At 29.1% G+C, this 18,999-nt stretch overlaps 1 protein-coding gene across 3 annotated transcripts in view; it reads left to right on the top strand.

Annotated features, from left to right (window-relative positions):
• LOC118204063 (fasciculation and elongation protein zeta-2-like) overlaps positions 1–15,224 on the top strand; it is a 59,718-nt gene extending 44,494 nt beyond the window's left edge. For 2 of the 3 annotated variants that reach the window (XM_085825483.1, XM_085825485.1), the window contains 2 exons: positions 995–1,060; positions 2,427–15,224. In XM_085825483.1, coding sequence (XP_085681609.1) covers positions 995–1,060; positions 2,427–2,443 — 83 coding nt within the window. In that variant the 3' untranslated portion in view covers positions 2,444–15,224. The remainder of the gene's footprint in view (positions 1–994; positions 1,061–2,426) is intronic. The other variant, XM_085825484.1, reaches the window with a different exon arrangement.
• Positions 15,225–18,999: the final 3,775 nt, after the last annotated feature.

The raw sequence follows: 18,999 nt of genomic DNA, 5'->3' as shown, positions 1-18,999 counted from the left end.
GAACCAAGGCAAAGGGTGTAGCTGCATAGTTGGTTTTTATGGTTTCTCCATGTGTAATATGAATATGATCCAGTTTTCTTGATAAAGTTCTCCATAAAGGCATTCCTCTGCATAGGCAGATAGCTTCTTTGCTTTGCCATGTTCCAGTAACCTATCCTTCCAATGAGTATTATCAGTTCTATGAAGAAATCTGTGGCAAACTGGAAGCGTAGCATGATGTAAAGACTTGCCAAGGTTTTCTTTCATATTTGTAAGACATTACTAAATATGGCAGGTTGATTTATGTAAATAGTATGTATGCTTGTCTGCATGTTTTCATGAACTCGTAATTATTAGATTAAAATACCTCATTTAGTAAACATGCAGGAGGCATGAGTTGGTATTAGTTATAACTTTTTACATAGGTTTTTTAAATATTTGTCATTTAACTTGAAAGCATTGTTCATTGCACTGGAATGTTTTCATAATAATTCAGTATTTTTTTTTTTTTTTTTCCTTTTTGGGGGTTAGGAGATAAATTTTTATAAATAGAGACTAAAGCCTCTCTCTTTAGTTTGTTTTTTAGGTATGTAATAATTGAATTTTAATTAAACAGGAACTTGAGGAACCAGAGAAAAAATAATCAGGAATTCAAATACTCAAGAAAGATTAACTTTAATTTTGAATTCTACAATTTCGCAGTTAGTTTAATTCATAAAGAATTTTGACTCCAAATCAAAATTTTATGATACATTATTTTTTTTTTCTTTTCTTATCTCCAACCTGTGGATAGGTGGGTGGGTAATAGAGTTAGGTTTTGCAAGGGAAAATTATAAGTTCCAGTTGAAAATGAATGTTAAAGAATTTAAACTTTTGTATTCAGTAGTTGAAATAGCTTTTAATTTAAAAATGCTTATGCATCAAACTGGGAGAAGAAGCGGAAAAAAAAATACAAAATTAAATTTTAAAAAATATAATTGGGACTTTATTTTTTTTTTTTTTAATTATTTTTCAGTATTGCAAGCAATCAACGATGATAGTCCGACTGTTCCTACGTTGCTGACCGATTATATATTGAAAGGTTAGTTATTTTATATGAAAATTATTTGTTGTGAATATAAAAGAAAAAGATTGTCTTGATAATTATTTATGATTATTGTTAAAAATTATGAGCAGGATAATTTTATAAATTACTGATATTATTTTGCTATTTCAGTACTTTCTGAATATCTGCTCTGTCACCAAAACGTCGCAAATTTGCTGCCAAGTCTGGAGAGCATTTGCAAACTCATTGGCGACTAATCATTTGGCCAAATTGGAAATGCTCAAAAGATTACAGCCATTTTTAAAATAGTAGCACACTAAAAACTACATACAAAAGCAAAAGCAATCAATAAATTTAAAAAAATTAAATAAAGAAAATGAGGAATATTGGTAATAAAACACTTACCTCTTTTTTTTTTTTTTTTTTTCCAAAAATCCTTTTCTGTCGCTGTGTACATAAGGAAAATAACAATGGGGAGGAAGGACTTCTCAAAACAAGTGAGTGTTTTATTACCAATGTTTCTCGTTTTAAAATCTTATTGCTTGAATACTCATAAAAATCTTAATTTGATGCCACTTTTTGCCAGTGGTGGTTGCCTTTCTCACATTAGCTTAATGAAAAATTAATCAGAAAAAAAAATTGCAAATGCTCTCCAAAATGGCCAATAAGTTTGTGACCGCATCATATCCATTAATATGTATTTTTTTATGATAGAGTCTCATCAATTTGAAAAATAATCCATTGCTTCCTGTTCTGTACAAGGGAACTCCCAAAATTTAATCATTTGTTTTACAAAGGTTATCATTTGTTTTGCAAGGTTAAAAAATGTATCAATAGCAGCTAATTGTAATTCATACAAATAAAACACAGCGTATAAATGATAAAGGATCAATCAGGTTACATCAAACCAAAGCACATATGTTATGCATGTTTTCTTATGCTACTCGTATCCCTAACTGACAGTAAATCACCCTGCTTGGTGATTGTTTTGATGCACTAATACTAAGTACCTGCATTTTTAACTATAAAAATACTAATTTTTATGAGCCAGAATATATTCTATAACATACAAATAGAAGTTGTGTTTAAATTTACAACTTGTAGAAATTTACATCTGTATTTTTTTTTTTTTAAATAAAATATTAAAATGTATCAGTAAATGTAAATAACATGTATGCAATGTTTTGAATTTAAAAAGTTGGAAGAATGCCAGAATTTCTCATGGCCCTGGTTTTTTTAGTCTGGTAAAAAATTCTGGAATGAGCAATTATTTTAAGGCAGAAATATAATATGCAAATAACCTCTCATTTATTATCTGTAACTTACTGTTGTTCTGTTGAATATTTTAATGTAGCTTATTATTTGATTGATTTGTTTTATCTTATAATTTTTCTTTTTGTAGTATTTTGCCCAACTTGAAGTGATTTCATGTCTGTAAATATCAGGACTGCAGATTGCTGCTTTTTTTTTTTTTTTTTTTTTTTTTTTTTTTTTTCCAGAATGTTATTGATAGTGTGCTTTCAACTTGCAAGCTTATGTAAGATTACTTTTTCTATAAAAGTGTAGATAGAAGTGGTTATACATGAAACTAAATTAGTTATGTTTTGTTTGACTCAGGGTTGGAATTAGTCATATTTATTTTGCTGTGCTTTTGTTTTAATTTATTTAGAGTAGCAGCAATATTGTGATTTTTTTAAAATTGTGTATATATTTGCTTTTTAAGAAGCAATTTTGTTTCTAAATGTGGTTATTGTTGTCCATTAAATAAGAAGGCACATGTGCAGTCAGCTTTAAGGGATTTAAAGATGGCCGAATTTTTTTATTTATTCATGTATTTTATGGAAATATCCATAAATGATTATCATCCATAAACATGAATAATTGCTTAAGTTTTACATTTATGTGTAATTATTTCACTGTAATATATTTACATTGCTGTATGTTATTCTTTATTTATAGTATATGCTTTATTTATAGTATATATATTAGTCATATAGTATATGCTCATCTATCATTCTGCATTTTTGAAAAATGGTTGCTTTTATGTTCTTGTTTAAACTGTGCATTTTAATTAAAAAAGATAAAAGGATTGGTAAATTTACGTTTCTCTATATAAGCATTCAAAATAACCTTTATATTATCATAATGATTTTTTGTTTTGTTTTACTTTTAATTAAACATCCAAATGTTAATAAACGTCTTATATATAATAGTGAAAGTATTTATTTTGAATCTGTGTACCATGTACAGCATTTGTACTTTATGTACAAGAGAAGAAAATGTGATTTTATATTTAAATATAACTGAATATATTTGTTTTGCTACATATTTCATTTTTAAAGGATCTTTAATTATTCAAAGCGTAAATGAAGATACACTAAATAGTAACATATTAGTGTATCTTCATTTACGCTTTGAATAATTATAAGTCATTTTAAGTAGGTTCAACTAATTATTTGTGCCTTTATGAATTTTTTGGAAATCATGGTTGAAAACTGTTGTCTTGTTATAAAGTATTAAAAAAGTTTTTTTTTTTTAAAGCCTTAATTGGGGGTTTTTAAAACAGAAATTTCTATCAAAATTTGCATGTTTCAGGTAGGTTTCGGAAAACTTGACTGAAAAAATGTCTTATGGTAGTGGTTTTATAACATGTGCAATTTCACATACCAATATATATATATATGCATTTTAACTGTTGTATAAGGTTCACATGAGATTTTCCTAGTCATACATATGTAAGTTATAAATTTATTTCTTTATATTTTGTAATTTTACATAAATTAAAATTTTCATATATATTTTTGATTTATGTTACAAATTCTGCTGTGCAGTGTAGCATTTTTCTGAAAAATTGAACTATTAGTAATAATTTTTATTAAAAAACATTAGTACTAATTTGGATAGTTATTGGATACAAAAATTTCAAATCAGGCAAAATCATTATAAATGAACATATGATTATTTTTTTTATGTAGCACTTAAAAAATGTTTTTAAATGTATTTATAATATTAAATAGCAAACAATATCATAAACTTAGAAATTGATTTCCAATTTTATTAATTATCAACTTCAGAATGTAATGGATATAGAAGAATGTGTTAATTCAAGATTTAATTAATTGTTCTGCATTTATCTTTTTCTCTCCAATATATTTTTGTAAAACAATGTGATGCTTTTTTTTTTCCCCTTAGAATTTTATGTTAAGTTACATTAATATGTAGGCAAATGATACAGTTATAGTTTATTAAAATGTAAAAATGTTGTTTTATTATATAACTTGAGAATTTTTCATTTATGAAATTCTTTATAGTATTTTATTTATGATATTGCTCTACATACTTTTGTTAACAAAGGTGTTTTTATACTTTTATTATAACATTGCTTTAAATTCTATGAGGTTTTAGTGGAAAAGTTTGAGTGGGGGAGTTTATTTGTGACTGATATTTTTATTCTCTTGAATTAGTTATTTATTTTCTGTATTTTGTAGAAGAGATCCTAATTTGATTATTATTTTTTCATTCTGTAATTTCTTTAGTTGTAATTAAATTATTTTTTATGTATGTTACTTCTGTAACTGTTCACATTTTATAGTGACAAATTGTTTTTTATAAAAAAGAAAGCACGCTAACATTAAACCTAGCAAAACATAGAAATGAAAGTTGTGTCAGAAGTAAAATTATTTATTAGTAATTATATTGTCATCTTAAACTATTTTATATTATGAAGGTGGGGGATATTGTTTGCTTCAAAAAATGATGTAGTAATAAAACTAGTTGACTTTTGTCACAATAATTTTTTCTTTCAAAATAAATACGTATATAAATGGGTTTTAGATCTGTTTGTGCATCTAAATTTACAACAGCTATCAGTGGCATTTTGAAACAACTAAGTAATTATGCATTTGTAAAAAAATAAAAATACCATTATTATTTTATACACTTATTAATTCTTTTAGTATTACTAATACAGTGTAACGATTGTGCCCATAACTAAACATAACTTGTGGCAAATCCACCAACTGGCATGTAAGCGACTTATTTCTATGTCTAATATGAAACAAAACTAAGAAGGGTGTGAAAGGCACTTTACTGAAAGCTGAGTAAGTGAACAGAAGGCACATCTTGTGTCTACAAATCAGTCAGTATTTATGTGTGAACTCAAAAGTAGAAATTTAAATTAAAATGAACTCTTAAGTAACTGTTAGCCAAAGGCTATGCAAAAATATTTAAATGCTGAAGTTGGTTCTTAAGCCTACACCTTCCTGACAGCACTATCGGCAAAAATAAAGCAATGCTGTAGACGGAAACTCTTATCTTAGAATAGCAAATAGTAATGTGGCCATCAGCAGGCAGAACACATTCTGAAACAATCTCAAACTTTCACTTAGATGCAGGTGAGCTAATTTGCATTTCAGCAGGAAACAGAAAGAGAAAAGTGACAGTAAAGATGCTAAACATTAAATAACTGGTTAATTATATAAATAAACCTTACAACTGTAAAGGAATTATGAATTGTCTTTTAAAATCCTTCATTTTTACATTACATTTTTACATCAAAATTAAAGGATTAATAGAAATATATACAAAAGCATTAGTTAACATAAATTTCAATGTTTAGCAACAAAATATTGAAATTAAAACTAAATTTATGGAAACTGGAAAATGGGAGAAAAATCAAATCATTTCTCATTCAAAAAATTTTTTCTTTAATACTGTGTTGGTCACCTCAGACAAATATGCATACCACATCTTGATTTCATAGATTTTACAGTCTTGTGGAATTGCATTCTACTCTTCTAAAAGTGCACTTTTCAGCTTCTGGAGGGTCCTGGAAGGAATTTGCTGTGCTAAAATTTGGCACCTAAAGGCACTGCTTGCACGCTGAATCGAGTTCAAGTCGCATACACACACACACATATATGTGTGTTTGTGTGCGTGTAAAATATAAAAAATATGATGGCTTTGCTCTACGCGAGTAGGCAACCTCTAATTAACTTTCCACAATTTCAGGATCTTCCTCCTAGACCAATACTTTCGAGAAAATTCTGGCATGTTACATAATTGCTGCGATAAATGAAGAGTTCGAGCCAGTTTCCGTCAGATTGTTTCTCTGCCTGCTGCTGTAAAACACTTTCGCTGCCACTCTTCCAGTCTGTCTTCTTTGTTTGAATAGTATGACACAGTAAAGTTAAAGTTAATCGCATTTAGTCTAAATTACTATCACATATGCAATCTGGGAAAATCTAAAAGAAATCTGCCATTTTAAGTGAATAAAGATATGGAGTTTTAAAAAGTGAAATCTTTCGGTGTCATCATTTCTACTGTTTTCCACTCCACAGCGACCACACCCAGACTCTGATGTGACCAGATTGCTAAGCTTTATCATTTCCAATGCCAATCTGCTGCAAATGTTACATATATATATACATTGATATATTGAACTAAATTTCATATACAGTCAAAAGTCGTAAATTCGGACACCCATAATCCGGAATGATCTATAATCCGGACCTCAAAGCTAAAAACTTTCTGCGCATGCGCCGCAGTGACGCATGCGCATAGGCATTTAAGTGTGCGCGTAAGACCTTTACGACTGCGCATTTGCGTGTGCACAAGCGCAGAATACATTTTCGCTGCACGTTTAATGTATAACGGACGGTATAAGCTAAAATTATCTAATTGTCTATTTCAGTTAATGTTGATGATTGCGTTGTGCATTAATCTTCGAATAAGATCCGGCTTATTATTTTTTGCTGACTGTAAGAGCAATTTTATAAAAGTAAGCTTGAACTTCCGATTATGTCAAATAGAATTTCCGATGCTGGAGCTCCCAAAGGATCTATGAAAACGAAAGTATGTTTCGATGTCCATCAAACAAAAAATGGATAAAGGCATATCCTTTGTTTATCTAACCGTTCCGAAATCTGTTTATCAATTTCACGCTGCTCTGCACGGGGGGGGGGAACTTGGCGGCGGGCGCACAATGAACTGGAAGTTGATTTGTCAACACTATCGTTATCTTCAGGGCAGATGTTTTTATTTTATTCGGCTTATAATTCCTTATTAAATGTAGTATTTCATCTTGATGTACTTCGTCTTTGATATGATTTAAATCAAATTCCTCGTCATTATAAATATCATGAATACAAATCAAATAGTTTTCTGGTTGCAATTTTCTAATTTCGGCTATGCATAATGTATACTTTACGTATGCGCGCGTTGAAAGAAATGTTTAATAAAGTAAACAAATAAATATTAAGTTTTTTTTTGTAAATTTTGATACCCTTTAGATCATAATTGCTCATTATTTTATAAATTACGGTTTCATATTTTTAATTTTATAATTTCTGCATGCCATCTTACCAGATTTAAACTGATGATCTATAATCCGGAAAAATCGATAATTCGGAATCACTGAAGTCCCGACGAGTCCGGATTAAAGACTTTTGACTGTATCTGTTTATTAACTCATAGAATATTCAGTAATAAAACTTCAAAACTGATTTTGGTAATTTCAGACAGTTTGTTGAAAGAAACTTGTTTCAAATTTGTTATACATGAGAAAAGTTCAATTCTAAATAACTGAAAATATGAAAATAGTTTTATTATACATGAGAAAAGTTCAATTTTAAATAACTGAAAATAGTTTTATTATGCATGCCATAGTATTTTGTATTCTTGGTCTGTACTTTTTAATGCAAAAAGCTATCTGAAATAAAAAACGGATTATATTTTTATTCATTATGCTTTAGCTTTGTAACTTTAACTAAGTACCATTGGCCAGGGAAAATAGTGTAGTCAGCAAATTAGATAAATTAATTGTAAGGAAAATATTATTTTATGCCAGTGATAAAAACCTAAAAATAAATTTTCTTAAAAAAACTAAAAATTAAAAAAAAAAAAAAACAGCAGGACCTAAAAATTTAAAACACAGCAGGACTTATTATTTTCAGGGTAGTTTTATGCACTTTATTAATAATAACAAATTTCCTGTTTTGAAATTTGTATTATTATTGAATGCAGTATTAATTCAAATGTTGAACACAGTTATATAGAACTTATTTTAATATTTCCCATAGTTTATAAAATAAGATGCGATGAATTATACATTATTTGAACACATCCATACAACAAATTCAAACTTTTATTGGCTGTTAATGATGTTGCCTTGTAATACTACCTTAGATAACATATTATATTGCATGGATTTGTTAGCTTTAATAAAAAAATAGAAATAGAAAATAATTTAGTATTGAAAAAAGTAAAAGCAAAATTTAGGAATTTAAAATCTAATATTTTATAGATAACTTAATAGATAACTTTTTATTTTATTTCATATTAATTAAAAAAGACATTTGAAGTAGATTAAAGAATATGCAGTTTTCAAAAGCAAGGTACTATCATTTTGCTTGTAAAAGGACATTCACTTTGGTTAAAATAAATCACTAAATTGTCAATACTATGGGAATTCTGTGAAAGCTGTACTGTAGATAAATGATGACAGGTACATTCATAAATCCTTCTTAGCCATCTAATTTAAAAATTAATAAAAGCAGCAGCTGGAAAGGTAAGGTTTATTAAAACTGTGTCTTATAGGACAGCTAAAAATTAACAAGTATTAGCTGCAGCTGTTTACGGGGTTTCAGAAAGTGCACAATTTAATTTTTACTTGTTAATTCGGGTCTGACGAAAAGCATCCAAATTTAATAGGATATATAAAACAGTAAAGTACAAAATCTAACTTTCATTTGTTAGCTTCCATCTGACAGATGACATTCAAATCCTTCACTGAAACAAATACAAAATTCATTCATCATTACACATCTGGGCTAAGTAGAGAACTTGTGTGGTCTTAGTATAACATGCTGATTAGTGTAATGGCTGCAGTACTCTCTAAATTATTGATAAATATATAGAGTCATAGTTAGAGACAAATATTTAGTCTTCTCAAGTCATTAAGATATTTAAATTCATGTGAATATACATTTTAGTGAAGGAAGAAGTAGAAGATATAGAACAGAATTAACATAAAAATAACGTGTTAGGTAACACATAAAAATAACATGTAACTGTAAAAAATCAACCTTAAAAAATCAAATAATCTATCAATAAAAGAATTTCATAAATTGGCAAACCAATCAGAACTGGCCATGAAATTAATGAAGCACTCCATCATTAAGAACAATAAGCCATGATATGCCTTTGGCAATAGATGCTAATGCATTCCATTTATTGCCATAAGAAAAGGTAAACCTGCAAAATTTTGTGAAGCAAACATTGCATTTACTGTTTTAAGTATCCAGCTTAATGGCAGTTTAAAGATCTGTAACAAAGCTGTCATGTCAATTTCTGACACAAAAATAAATTTAAGTTTTCAACAAAGAGGATTTGTTTTAGCATTGTATCTGAAATTTGATTCTTTGATGCATATCATTATTACAAGAGGGATAATTTTTTATTATATGTGAAAGGCCATATTAAAACATACTTTTACCATAAAATGATTTTTAAAATATCCATTTAATACTACCTATAGCAATAATTTAATAAGAATGAAATTATGAAGATAATCAGAAGTATTTTAGGATATAGTATTTATTCCACAATTAAAAAAAAACTCATAGAATTATAAAATTGTGTATTATAATCTGTTTTTTATATATCGAGATTATTATCAGTATTCCATACATCTTGCACTATTTCAAATATTTTATACACATCATTTATATGTTAAAATTGCTTGTTAATTTATTTGAGGCTTTGTTCCTGTATGTTTTCTTCTTTTGTATTCTGTTGTTATTCTGGTTCAGCAAAAGTATTATTTTAAACTTATTTGAAGCACTTATTGTGTTCTCTTTTTTATATTGTTATTTCTTATATTTGCTATATTTTTTTGTTATTCTGTTGCTATTTAACTTCTTAGTTTTCTTTATAGAATATTTGTGATGAGCTGTTCTTGCATATTGTGATATTTTAGTGCAATATATTGTACCTTTTTATCTAATTTTACATTATATTTTTTTACAGATTTTTAAATAAACTTGAATATACACTAGCACGATGTAAACACTTTTGTCGCACAGTACATATTTTGCACAATTTGTATTTTAATAATGAGTGGTGATATTTTTCTGTGGCAAAGTTTTAAAACAGATGATTTCTAAAGCATAATTTGCAAATTAATCTTTTAATTATTATTGCATTCATTTTATGTGTGAAAACATTTCTGCTGTATGACATTTTTTCTTTACCACAGTAATGAATGTTTATGATACTGGAATTTGCTTATAAAACTTAACATTTCACAGCATTACTAGTTTTATGACAGTGATAATGTTCTCTACTTCACTAATCAATTTAAATAAAAAATATTAGAAATTGTTCTTAATTTAGATCAGTTAGTGATTTTATTCTTTCTCAGTTAGAATGCATTGTTTATTAAATGAGTACTCTTTCTGTTCTAAATATTGTTAAAGTCAACATTTATCCCTCAATTTATAAAAATATTAATCAGTATTGCTATTTCTGTATATTCAGATCAATATTAGTTCAATGAATCATGTTAAAATGTATAATGAACTTTTAATTGATGCTGTTAGTGTTATTTATATTGAAATTTTATGTACATAAAATATCTTGTTTCAGTATTTGTTGTATTAAAATGTGTTTTTGTTGTTTTTCACAAAAACCAGTTTTATTATTTTTTACTACTTTTTTTAATAGTGCTGGAAGAAAGTATCAGTATCTTTTCATAGTTCCTAATTCAGTTCTAAAATATGTTCTGAAAATTATTAGTGCTTTTATTTAGTAATATAGGTGCTCCTTTAATTATTAACTAGTTGGGTTCCTGAGAAGAAGTTATGTGAAGTTGAAATATTGGTTAAATTCAAACCTGCCTTAATAGTGTATACAGAATACTGTATGTGACAATGCACACACATACATGTGTATGTGAAATTATATAGTTTGTTATATGCTTCTGTGGTTTATATAGACAGTTTATGTTACCAACGTTAGACAGTAATTTACTATGCATTTAAGCTGAGTTAACATGCCAAATAATGATTATTGGAGATATCAAGAAACAGGAATAAGCATAATATTCATTTGTAGAACTAGTTTTGAAGGTTTTACCCTTTAACTGTCAAGTTATTTTGATGATTTGGGTGCATAAGTCGTAATTATTTTTTATTGCAAAAATCGGATGTTTGCCGTGCGTGCAATAAAAAAAAATGCCGCACGCTTTGAACATGAACCTCTATACTTTGAAACCTTCAATAAAGTGCTGCTGTGTATTGAATTGAAGCCGAAATAAATTTCTCACAATTTATATTTGGGTATAACAATACGATGCACATATAGTTTTCTGTATGCACTATTAAAAAAATATTACCTCGAGTAATACTTGGACGTGACATTTTGGAACACCAGTGCTGAGCCTGAGATTATTTCGGGCATGACAGTTAAAAGGTTAAATACAAAATCTCCTTCTTCAACTGCGGAAGTATAAATGACAAAAAAGAAGCCTGTATTCAGGTGATAACAATGGGAGGAAAGAAAGTCAAACTACTGATGAAACTATTGATGAAAAATGGAAGCAACTATGAAACAGTTCCTGAGCTGAGAGTAAAAATGAAATTGGGATTGTTAACTAGAACTGAAAGATTTTTATGAATATGAAATGCCTCTACAAAATCTAATTAACTTTTTTGCGACGGCGCACCTTTGTTTAAGATGCTCGTGCGGGACGGAAGGGAATCGAAGGCAGTCACCGTACAGGACGGAGGTTTTGCATCGCTAAGCCTAATTTTATATATATATAAAAAAAAGGCTTCTAGCATCATAATTTTTGGTATCATTTTAGATTATTACTTGAGCTCTTATATATGTTAAAATTAGCACTTAATAACGTTTTTTTCTTTATTTTACATGAAAATATACTTAAAAAATTGCTTATCTTGTAAAATAATTTTCGGAAGCGCTATTCAAATTATGCCAAAGTTTTAATTGATAAAATCCATCATTAAAGTTTAAAATTAATAAAACAATACAATAAAGACTATTTACAGTAAGAAGTAACAAAATTTAAAATGAAGACTGAGTGTGGTAAATCTCGAAGCACGGAGAAGTATCACTTTCTAACTCTTTAGAAAATGAATCATCACCTTCATGTGTGTTAATTAAATGGTTCATTGACCATACAAGAGTATTCTTCCTCTAAAAAATGCTGCCTTCCGAAAGTGAGGAAGGTGAGGCTTTCCGAAATAAAAAGGGAAGAAACGGAAATATATCTGAAGGTAATGCAAAACGTAACCACATACTAACCCTAAAAGACCGTGCATAGTAAAGGAAAAAATAGAATAAAAAAAGGAATTGGATATAAATCAGACATGCGAATGTTTTCATTAGCACGCAGCGATTTAAACAGCTCACCTCTGTTTACGCTTTCCCTCCCCACCCCTCGCAAGAGCTGATGAGTAAAATACCGAAGTCAAGCAGAATATATCTAACTCAAGGTCAGGAACCTAAAACTGTGTTCATTTCAAAAGTAATGGACATAGGATGCCATCTAGTGGCCTTCAGAAAAACGTTCCAGCTTAAAATGCATATATGCATCACCCGTCCTCTAAATGTGACCTCTAGCGATTCGTGGATGGGACGCCCAGCTGTAAGAGACGTTCTTAGGGAATGCATATATGGGACACCCTCCTGAAAGGGTTAAGTGATAGAAGATGACTAAAGAATTTAAAATGTGAATGAAATAATAAAAATATTAAATGAGGATGCAGATGAAATAGCAGCAGTTTTGAGGAATAAGATTTTGGAATATTTATTATAGCCTCTTATAAACGAGCAGTTTGGTATGCTCTGCTAATACTTCACATGCTAACTGAGTTTGTATGTTTTTTTTAATCTGTGCAATATTCAGATTTTGAACTGGAATAAAAGTTTCAGATTGAGAGGGTTTAAATACGAGCACCTGTATATTAATATAATGCAGAGAACTGTAAATTAAATGCAGAAACATTGCATGTGGAATAATCTGTAAATTATATGCAATAGAAGTCCTGAAGAACATTTCTGTACTTACTTAATTAGCACAACCACCTTGATAGATGTCAAATTTTCAGAATGCACTAGAGTGTGGCAATCGCGCAAATAATTCATTAATTTTAACAAGTAATGCCACAATTTTGTATATTTTCCTTTTGATATAGTCCAATTTTTATTGGTTTTTTATAGAGAAATCATGATATTTTTCAGTTTAAGCTCAATTTTAAGGTATACATTATGGTATTTACCTATTATGAGAGAAACTGCAATAACATTTCTCAGGGAATTCTAAGGGAATGCCATATTTTGCATCAAAATTTTTGAAGGGGGCAATTGCTTTGAATATATTTTTAAAGCAGTTGTCACAAAATTTCTACTTGAACAAACGAAAAATAATTTGCTTGTAAATTGGTGTAGTAATTGATTTTTTGAATAAGTAACTAATTAAAAGATATGTGTGTGTACCTAATAAATAATTTTTTGTGATCATAAGTTATTCTTTTTCTTTAATAAATTTCCAAACTGTACCAAGGTTGCTGTGTGAATATGTAAGTATGACTTTTTCATTTCCTTAAAATGAGATAAAGCATTTAGAGGCTGCTAAATTTAAATTTGTTTTTAATTAGGAGCTAAAACAAAGCTCATTGTTTAATAATTTGACAAGCACTTAAATATACTTATAGTTCAGTAATTTTGAAAATAGCCTGAACCTGCATCAACTTCAGAATAAATTTGTCTGCTTGGGGGATTGGTATATATTAGCTAAAACCATGTACTGCCAGTAACCAAAATAAAAAACTGGTGTATGTATTTAAATTTTTAAAAGTAAAATTTGTTATCAAAGCCCATAGCATTAGCACATGATCTATTAAGATTGAATTTCTGTGAAATATGCATAACAATCCAAAAAGTGCTAAAGAATTCACTCTCTAAAAATTGATGGCAATTTTCTACAATTTTCTAAGTTCACTGACTAGTCCTGAATTTTTAATGCACTAAGTATGAGATACTGGTTTAAAACCTGTTTTAGTAATCATATTATATTTTAGAATGTAAAAAAACATTTGCTTTCTGAAATAATTATGAACTTATTCTTTTTATCAGGAACAAATAAATAGTTACATTAAATGTGAATATGTAAGAAAAGAAATATTTAATGAAAATTAATATTACTTTATGAGCTTCAGAAGGAGATATATTTGTATAGCATGTTATAAATTACAATAAAATCTTTTAATCAAAATTTTGTTGTAATAAAATGATATATCTCTGGGTATAAATCTAGCTCTTGTATATCAAAGATTTCAGGATGGATGATTGTTCCATTGAGTAAATATAGAAGTTAGTGTTGTAGTTTTAGATATTTATGGCTTAAAACCAATCCATTTAAATTTTTAATTGATTTGTATTTCCAGTTTTAAAAGAAACATTTTAAAATATGAAATGCTGAAATAAATTTTTCTTGTAAATTGCCATAATAGTATATAATATAAATATCGACTTGCCATATTTCTTTAACTTATTACAGTCAAAAGTCTTTAATCCGGACATCCATAATCCGGAATGATCTATAATCCGGACCTCAAAGCTACAAACTTTCTGCGCATGCGTAAACGCACACTGCGTTTACGCATGCACTTTTAATGTATAACGGACAAGCTAAGCTAAAATTATCTATTTCAGGTAATGTTGCAGATTGCGTTGTTCCTTAATCTTCTAATTGGGTCTGGCTTATTATTTTTTGAAAAAGCAATTTTATAAAAGTAAGCTTGAACTTTCGATTATGCCAAAAAGAATTTCCGATTCTGGAGCTGCCAAAGGATCTACAAAGCGAAAGCATGTTTTGATATCCATCAAACAAAAAGTGGAATTGCTGTAAAAAATGGATAAAGGCATATCCTCTGTTTCTCTAACCATTCCGAAATCTGTTTATCAATTTCACGCTGCTCTACAGGGGGGAGGGGAAACGTCACGGCGGGCAGTGAACTGGAAGTTGATCCGTCAGCACTATCCTTATCTTCAGGGCAGATGTTTTTATTTTATTTGGCTTATAATTCCTTACTAAATGTAGTATTTCATTTCGATATACTCCATCTTTGATATGATTTAAATCAAATTCCTCGTCATTATAAATATCACAAATACACATCAAATAGTTTTCTGGTTGCAATTTTCTTATTTTGTCTATGCATAATGTATGCTTTATGCATGCACGCGTTGAAAGAAATGTTTAATAAAGTAAACAAAGAAATAGTAAGTTTTTTTTTTTTTTGTAACTTTTGATACCCTTTAGATCATAATTGCTCTTTATTTCATAAATTAAGGTTTCATATTTTTAATTTTATAATTTCTGCATGCCATCTTACCAGATTTAAACTGATGATCTATAATCCGGAATCGCCGAAGTCCTGACGAGTCTGGATTAAAGACTTTTGACTCTATTAAAAATATTTAAACGTACAATTATAGATTGTGTTATTGATGTTTAATGCAATATTGAAATTTCAAATTTTGTATAAATGTAGCTTTTTGTGAAATGTATTTCTGTGAAATATTGCCATATTTGTTGCTGTTTATGACATTTTTTGAATTCAATTGTTTGTTGATGTCTAAGTTTATGTTTCAGTGTTTATAAAACTATTGACTGTGGTTTAAATTATGACAAACTGTATGCAATAAAATTGCTTGCACTCTAAAGAATTATGAGTAAATAATTTTCCATAAATTTTATTACACCTAAAATATACGCGCACGCGCATTACATACATAAAAGCATTAATACTATATACAACACCATTATCCCGTGTACCAAGCAAATTAAATGTCTGGGTGTCATTTTGGACCAAAGACTGTCTTGGATCCCCCACATTACATATATTATTAATAAGTTTCGGGCCTCTAAAATCTCACTCTCCCTCTGAATTTCCCAAAACTTTGTCCTGTCCATCTAGACAATTAGTTACTCCTTTAGAGGACCATGTTGCGGCCCATCATCACTTATGCCTGTCCTGTTTGGGATTTTCTTAGTGATACACAATTTAATAGATTACAGCCTCTTCAGAATGTCATGTTAAGACAAATTACTAAAAGCAGATGGTTTATTAAAGATTCTGCTATTCACGACGAACTTGATGTTGAACGCATTAGTGCATTCACAGCAAGAATAGCTAAAAAAATTTTCAGTAAGAGTGCTCTTAATAACAACGAATGTATCCCACCCATGGACTATGATATTACAGATGCTCTTGATAGAAAACGGCCTGGAGCAATTTTGCTGCACCTTAGATAATATATTTATTCACATTGAACACTATCTTAATTACGAACTTAAATTGTTTTTGTTTTCTTTAATTTTACACATTTTTGACCAACTCATTCAAAAGTACTTGATTCCTTTAGTAGCTCCACTCACATCCAGTGCCTGTTTTGCTTGTTATTACACTCCTGTTTCCAGTCTCTCAAGAACTTCTTCCACCATATTTGACTGGATTGCCATGCCTTCCTGACTACTGGTTACACCAGATTCTTACTTTTGGTTTTCAAGATTTTCCCTAGACGTCTTACATGATGCTGGACTTTTTGATGTGTTATTCTCTCCTACTTGTTACTTCCATTAACTGCTTATTTATTCTCACCTACTCATCATAAGAAATGCTTTTATTTCTTTACCAACTTCCCTGTGGAGGTATATCTTCATTTCAATGATTTCTTGGGAAATGGCTTTTGCCTTTTTCCTCTCTTCCACACCACCATGTTTAACATGATTCAATGTTATATTCACTTCTTTATGCAGTTCTGCACAAGATGGAGCAATCGGCAAAGCACTTGACCATGTGACTGAGTTCACTGAAGTCAAAAGCAATAAGGAATATTTTCATTAGCTTTAATTTTTATAAATCCTCAAAAGTTTTTGTATTTTCATTCAGTGAGTGATTCAGCATTTAAAAAGAATATGTCTTTGTGCAATGTAAAAATGAGTGTCTAATTAAATTTTCTTCATTGAAAATATTTCTAAATATTAAATGACAACTTAGAAGAAGTAACTTAACTAATCGAGGATACATTACTCATAAAATGGGGAAAATGAAATAAAAACCATATATATTAATGTAATATCTAATCAAACAAAGGTCACTTATCTTATTCTCCAAATTTGTGATTTAATACTTTTTCTCATTATTTCTTTCCAGAATAAAGAGAAGGGGGGGAATTGCATTATAGTTATTTTTATATGAAAGTGTCAAAATTCTAAAATTGAATTTACTAAATTCCTACCATTCATAAATTGAATCTACTAAAAAAGCTGACATTTTGGTTTCATCTTGAAAATTTGTATAGGAATGAGAAATAGGTATATTATTGCATGGGTTATCTCTGCTTCCACAAATTAAGAGACTGCTGTTTTGTAAAGGTTTAAACATTCCAATTAATTGACTAGTATAGGTACAAAATCAAAACAATTTCAAAATAAATAAATGCAAATGGAGAAAGTTTTCAGGTAGTGTGTTTATATAATTTTTTAAAAAAATCATAAATTATTTCCTCATACATTTTTTCCTTTTTTATTGCTAATTTTATTGTCCAAATATCGAAAGGGGAAAATTATGTAAATAATTTAATTTCTGAAGGACATAGTTATGGTAAGAACATAACAAAGGAAAAGTAGTCGTAGAGAAACAACAGGTAACTATCACAATATTTCTTTAAAAGAAACATGCATTCCAGTAAGAATACATAGTAATATTAACATTTAAAGCTCACTTTCTGAATATATTGAGAAAGGTGGAAAATTATGTGCAGATTTTTAAAATTTTTAGAACCTGCCGCTTAAGCTGTGGGGGTGTGGTACGTGAGGAAATACCGTAATTTTGAAATCATTTCCTTAAGTGAACATTGAACAGTGGTTTTAAAAATTTGAAATAAATAACTTATTAAGCACATGAAAATATTTCAGAGAGTGTGATACAATTGTAAAATTTAACCATTTACATTTTAATGAGAATTCTGAAATTTCTCCCCCCCCCCAAATAAATAAAGTGACATAAAACGAAAGGTCTACCAGACAACTATTAATGAAAAATTTTAATTAATTTGTTTGCTCACTGGCGATTCAGCTCTTATATTTTAAAAGCATTAAAAATTTTCCTTTGTCAGACTAGCCAAAAAAATTGATGCAGTTACATTTATAGTATACATCTTTTAAAGATACTTAGTTATATACATGAAAGAAAAACAAATCTTTGATAAATTAGTGTGTTATATATTATTACTGATTTATATAAATATTTATAGCTTACGTCTCGAATTACAGAGAATATTTTATGGTATTTATTTTCTGGAAGTAAATACATCTTGCAGGAAAGACTTCTCAACCTTGAACTCCGATTGGTTTGACAGTTAGTTCTTCTTGAAGCTTGGCTTCCCTTTGACGCCTTATGCTCCAACTGAAATGTAATGTTATTTATACGTTAAACCACAAGGACGCATCCCCTCCAATTCAGGGGGGAACATCGGTCCGAAAACCAAACCCTTACACTAATAATACTTACGAGTCCTTTAGGATATATTTGATGACAAATTTTCCTACAAAATAATATCTCCAAGGTTTCTTATTAAAATGATTTAAAAAAGATCAGCTAAGAGGTCAATATTGCTAATTTTCATCTTCTTGAACATAACGTTTCTGGCACTATCGTACTTTCCGCAGTGAATAATTGCGTGTTCTGTACTGTCGATCATGTAACATGAGTCGCAAAATAGCGAATTCGCTCTACGATACATTGGTACTAACAGTTGGTTCGTGTCCAACAATTGCAATCTTATTTTACTAATTACTACTTCCATTTTCCTGTCGATGTTTAATCCTTTACTCCACTTGCAATGAACATTACAGTAGCTGAATCTGCGGCCGGTGTGAGAAG

Source organism: Stegodyphus dumicola, chromosome 10 (assembly GCF_044657685.1).
Source record: "Stegodyphus dumicola isolate Sdum_Otavi_A_Nest chromosome 10, ASM4465768v1".
NCBI lineage: Eukaryota > Metazoa > Arthropoda > Arachnida > Araneae > Eresidae > Stegodyphus > Stegodyphus dumicola.
This window is presented reverse-complemented; position numbering and strand designations above follow the sequence as displayed.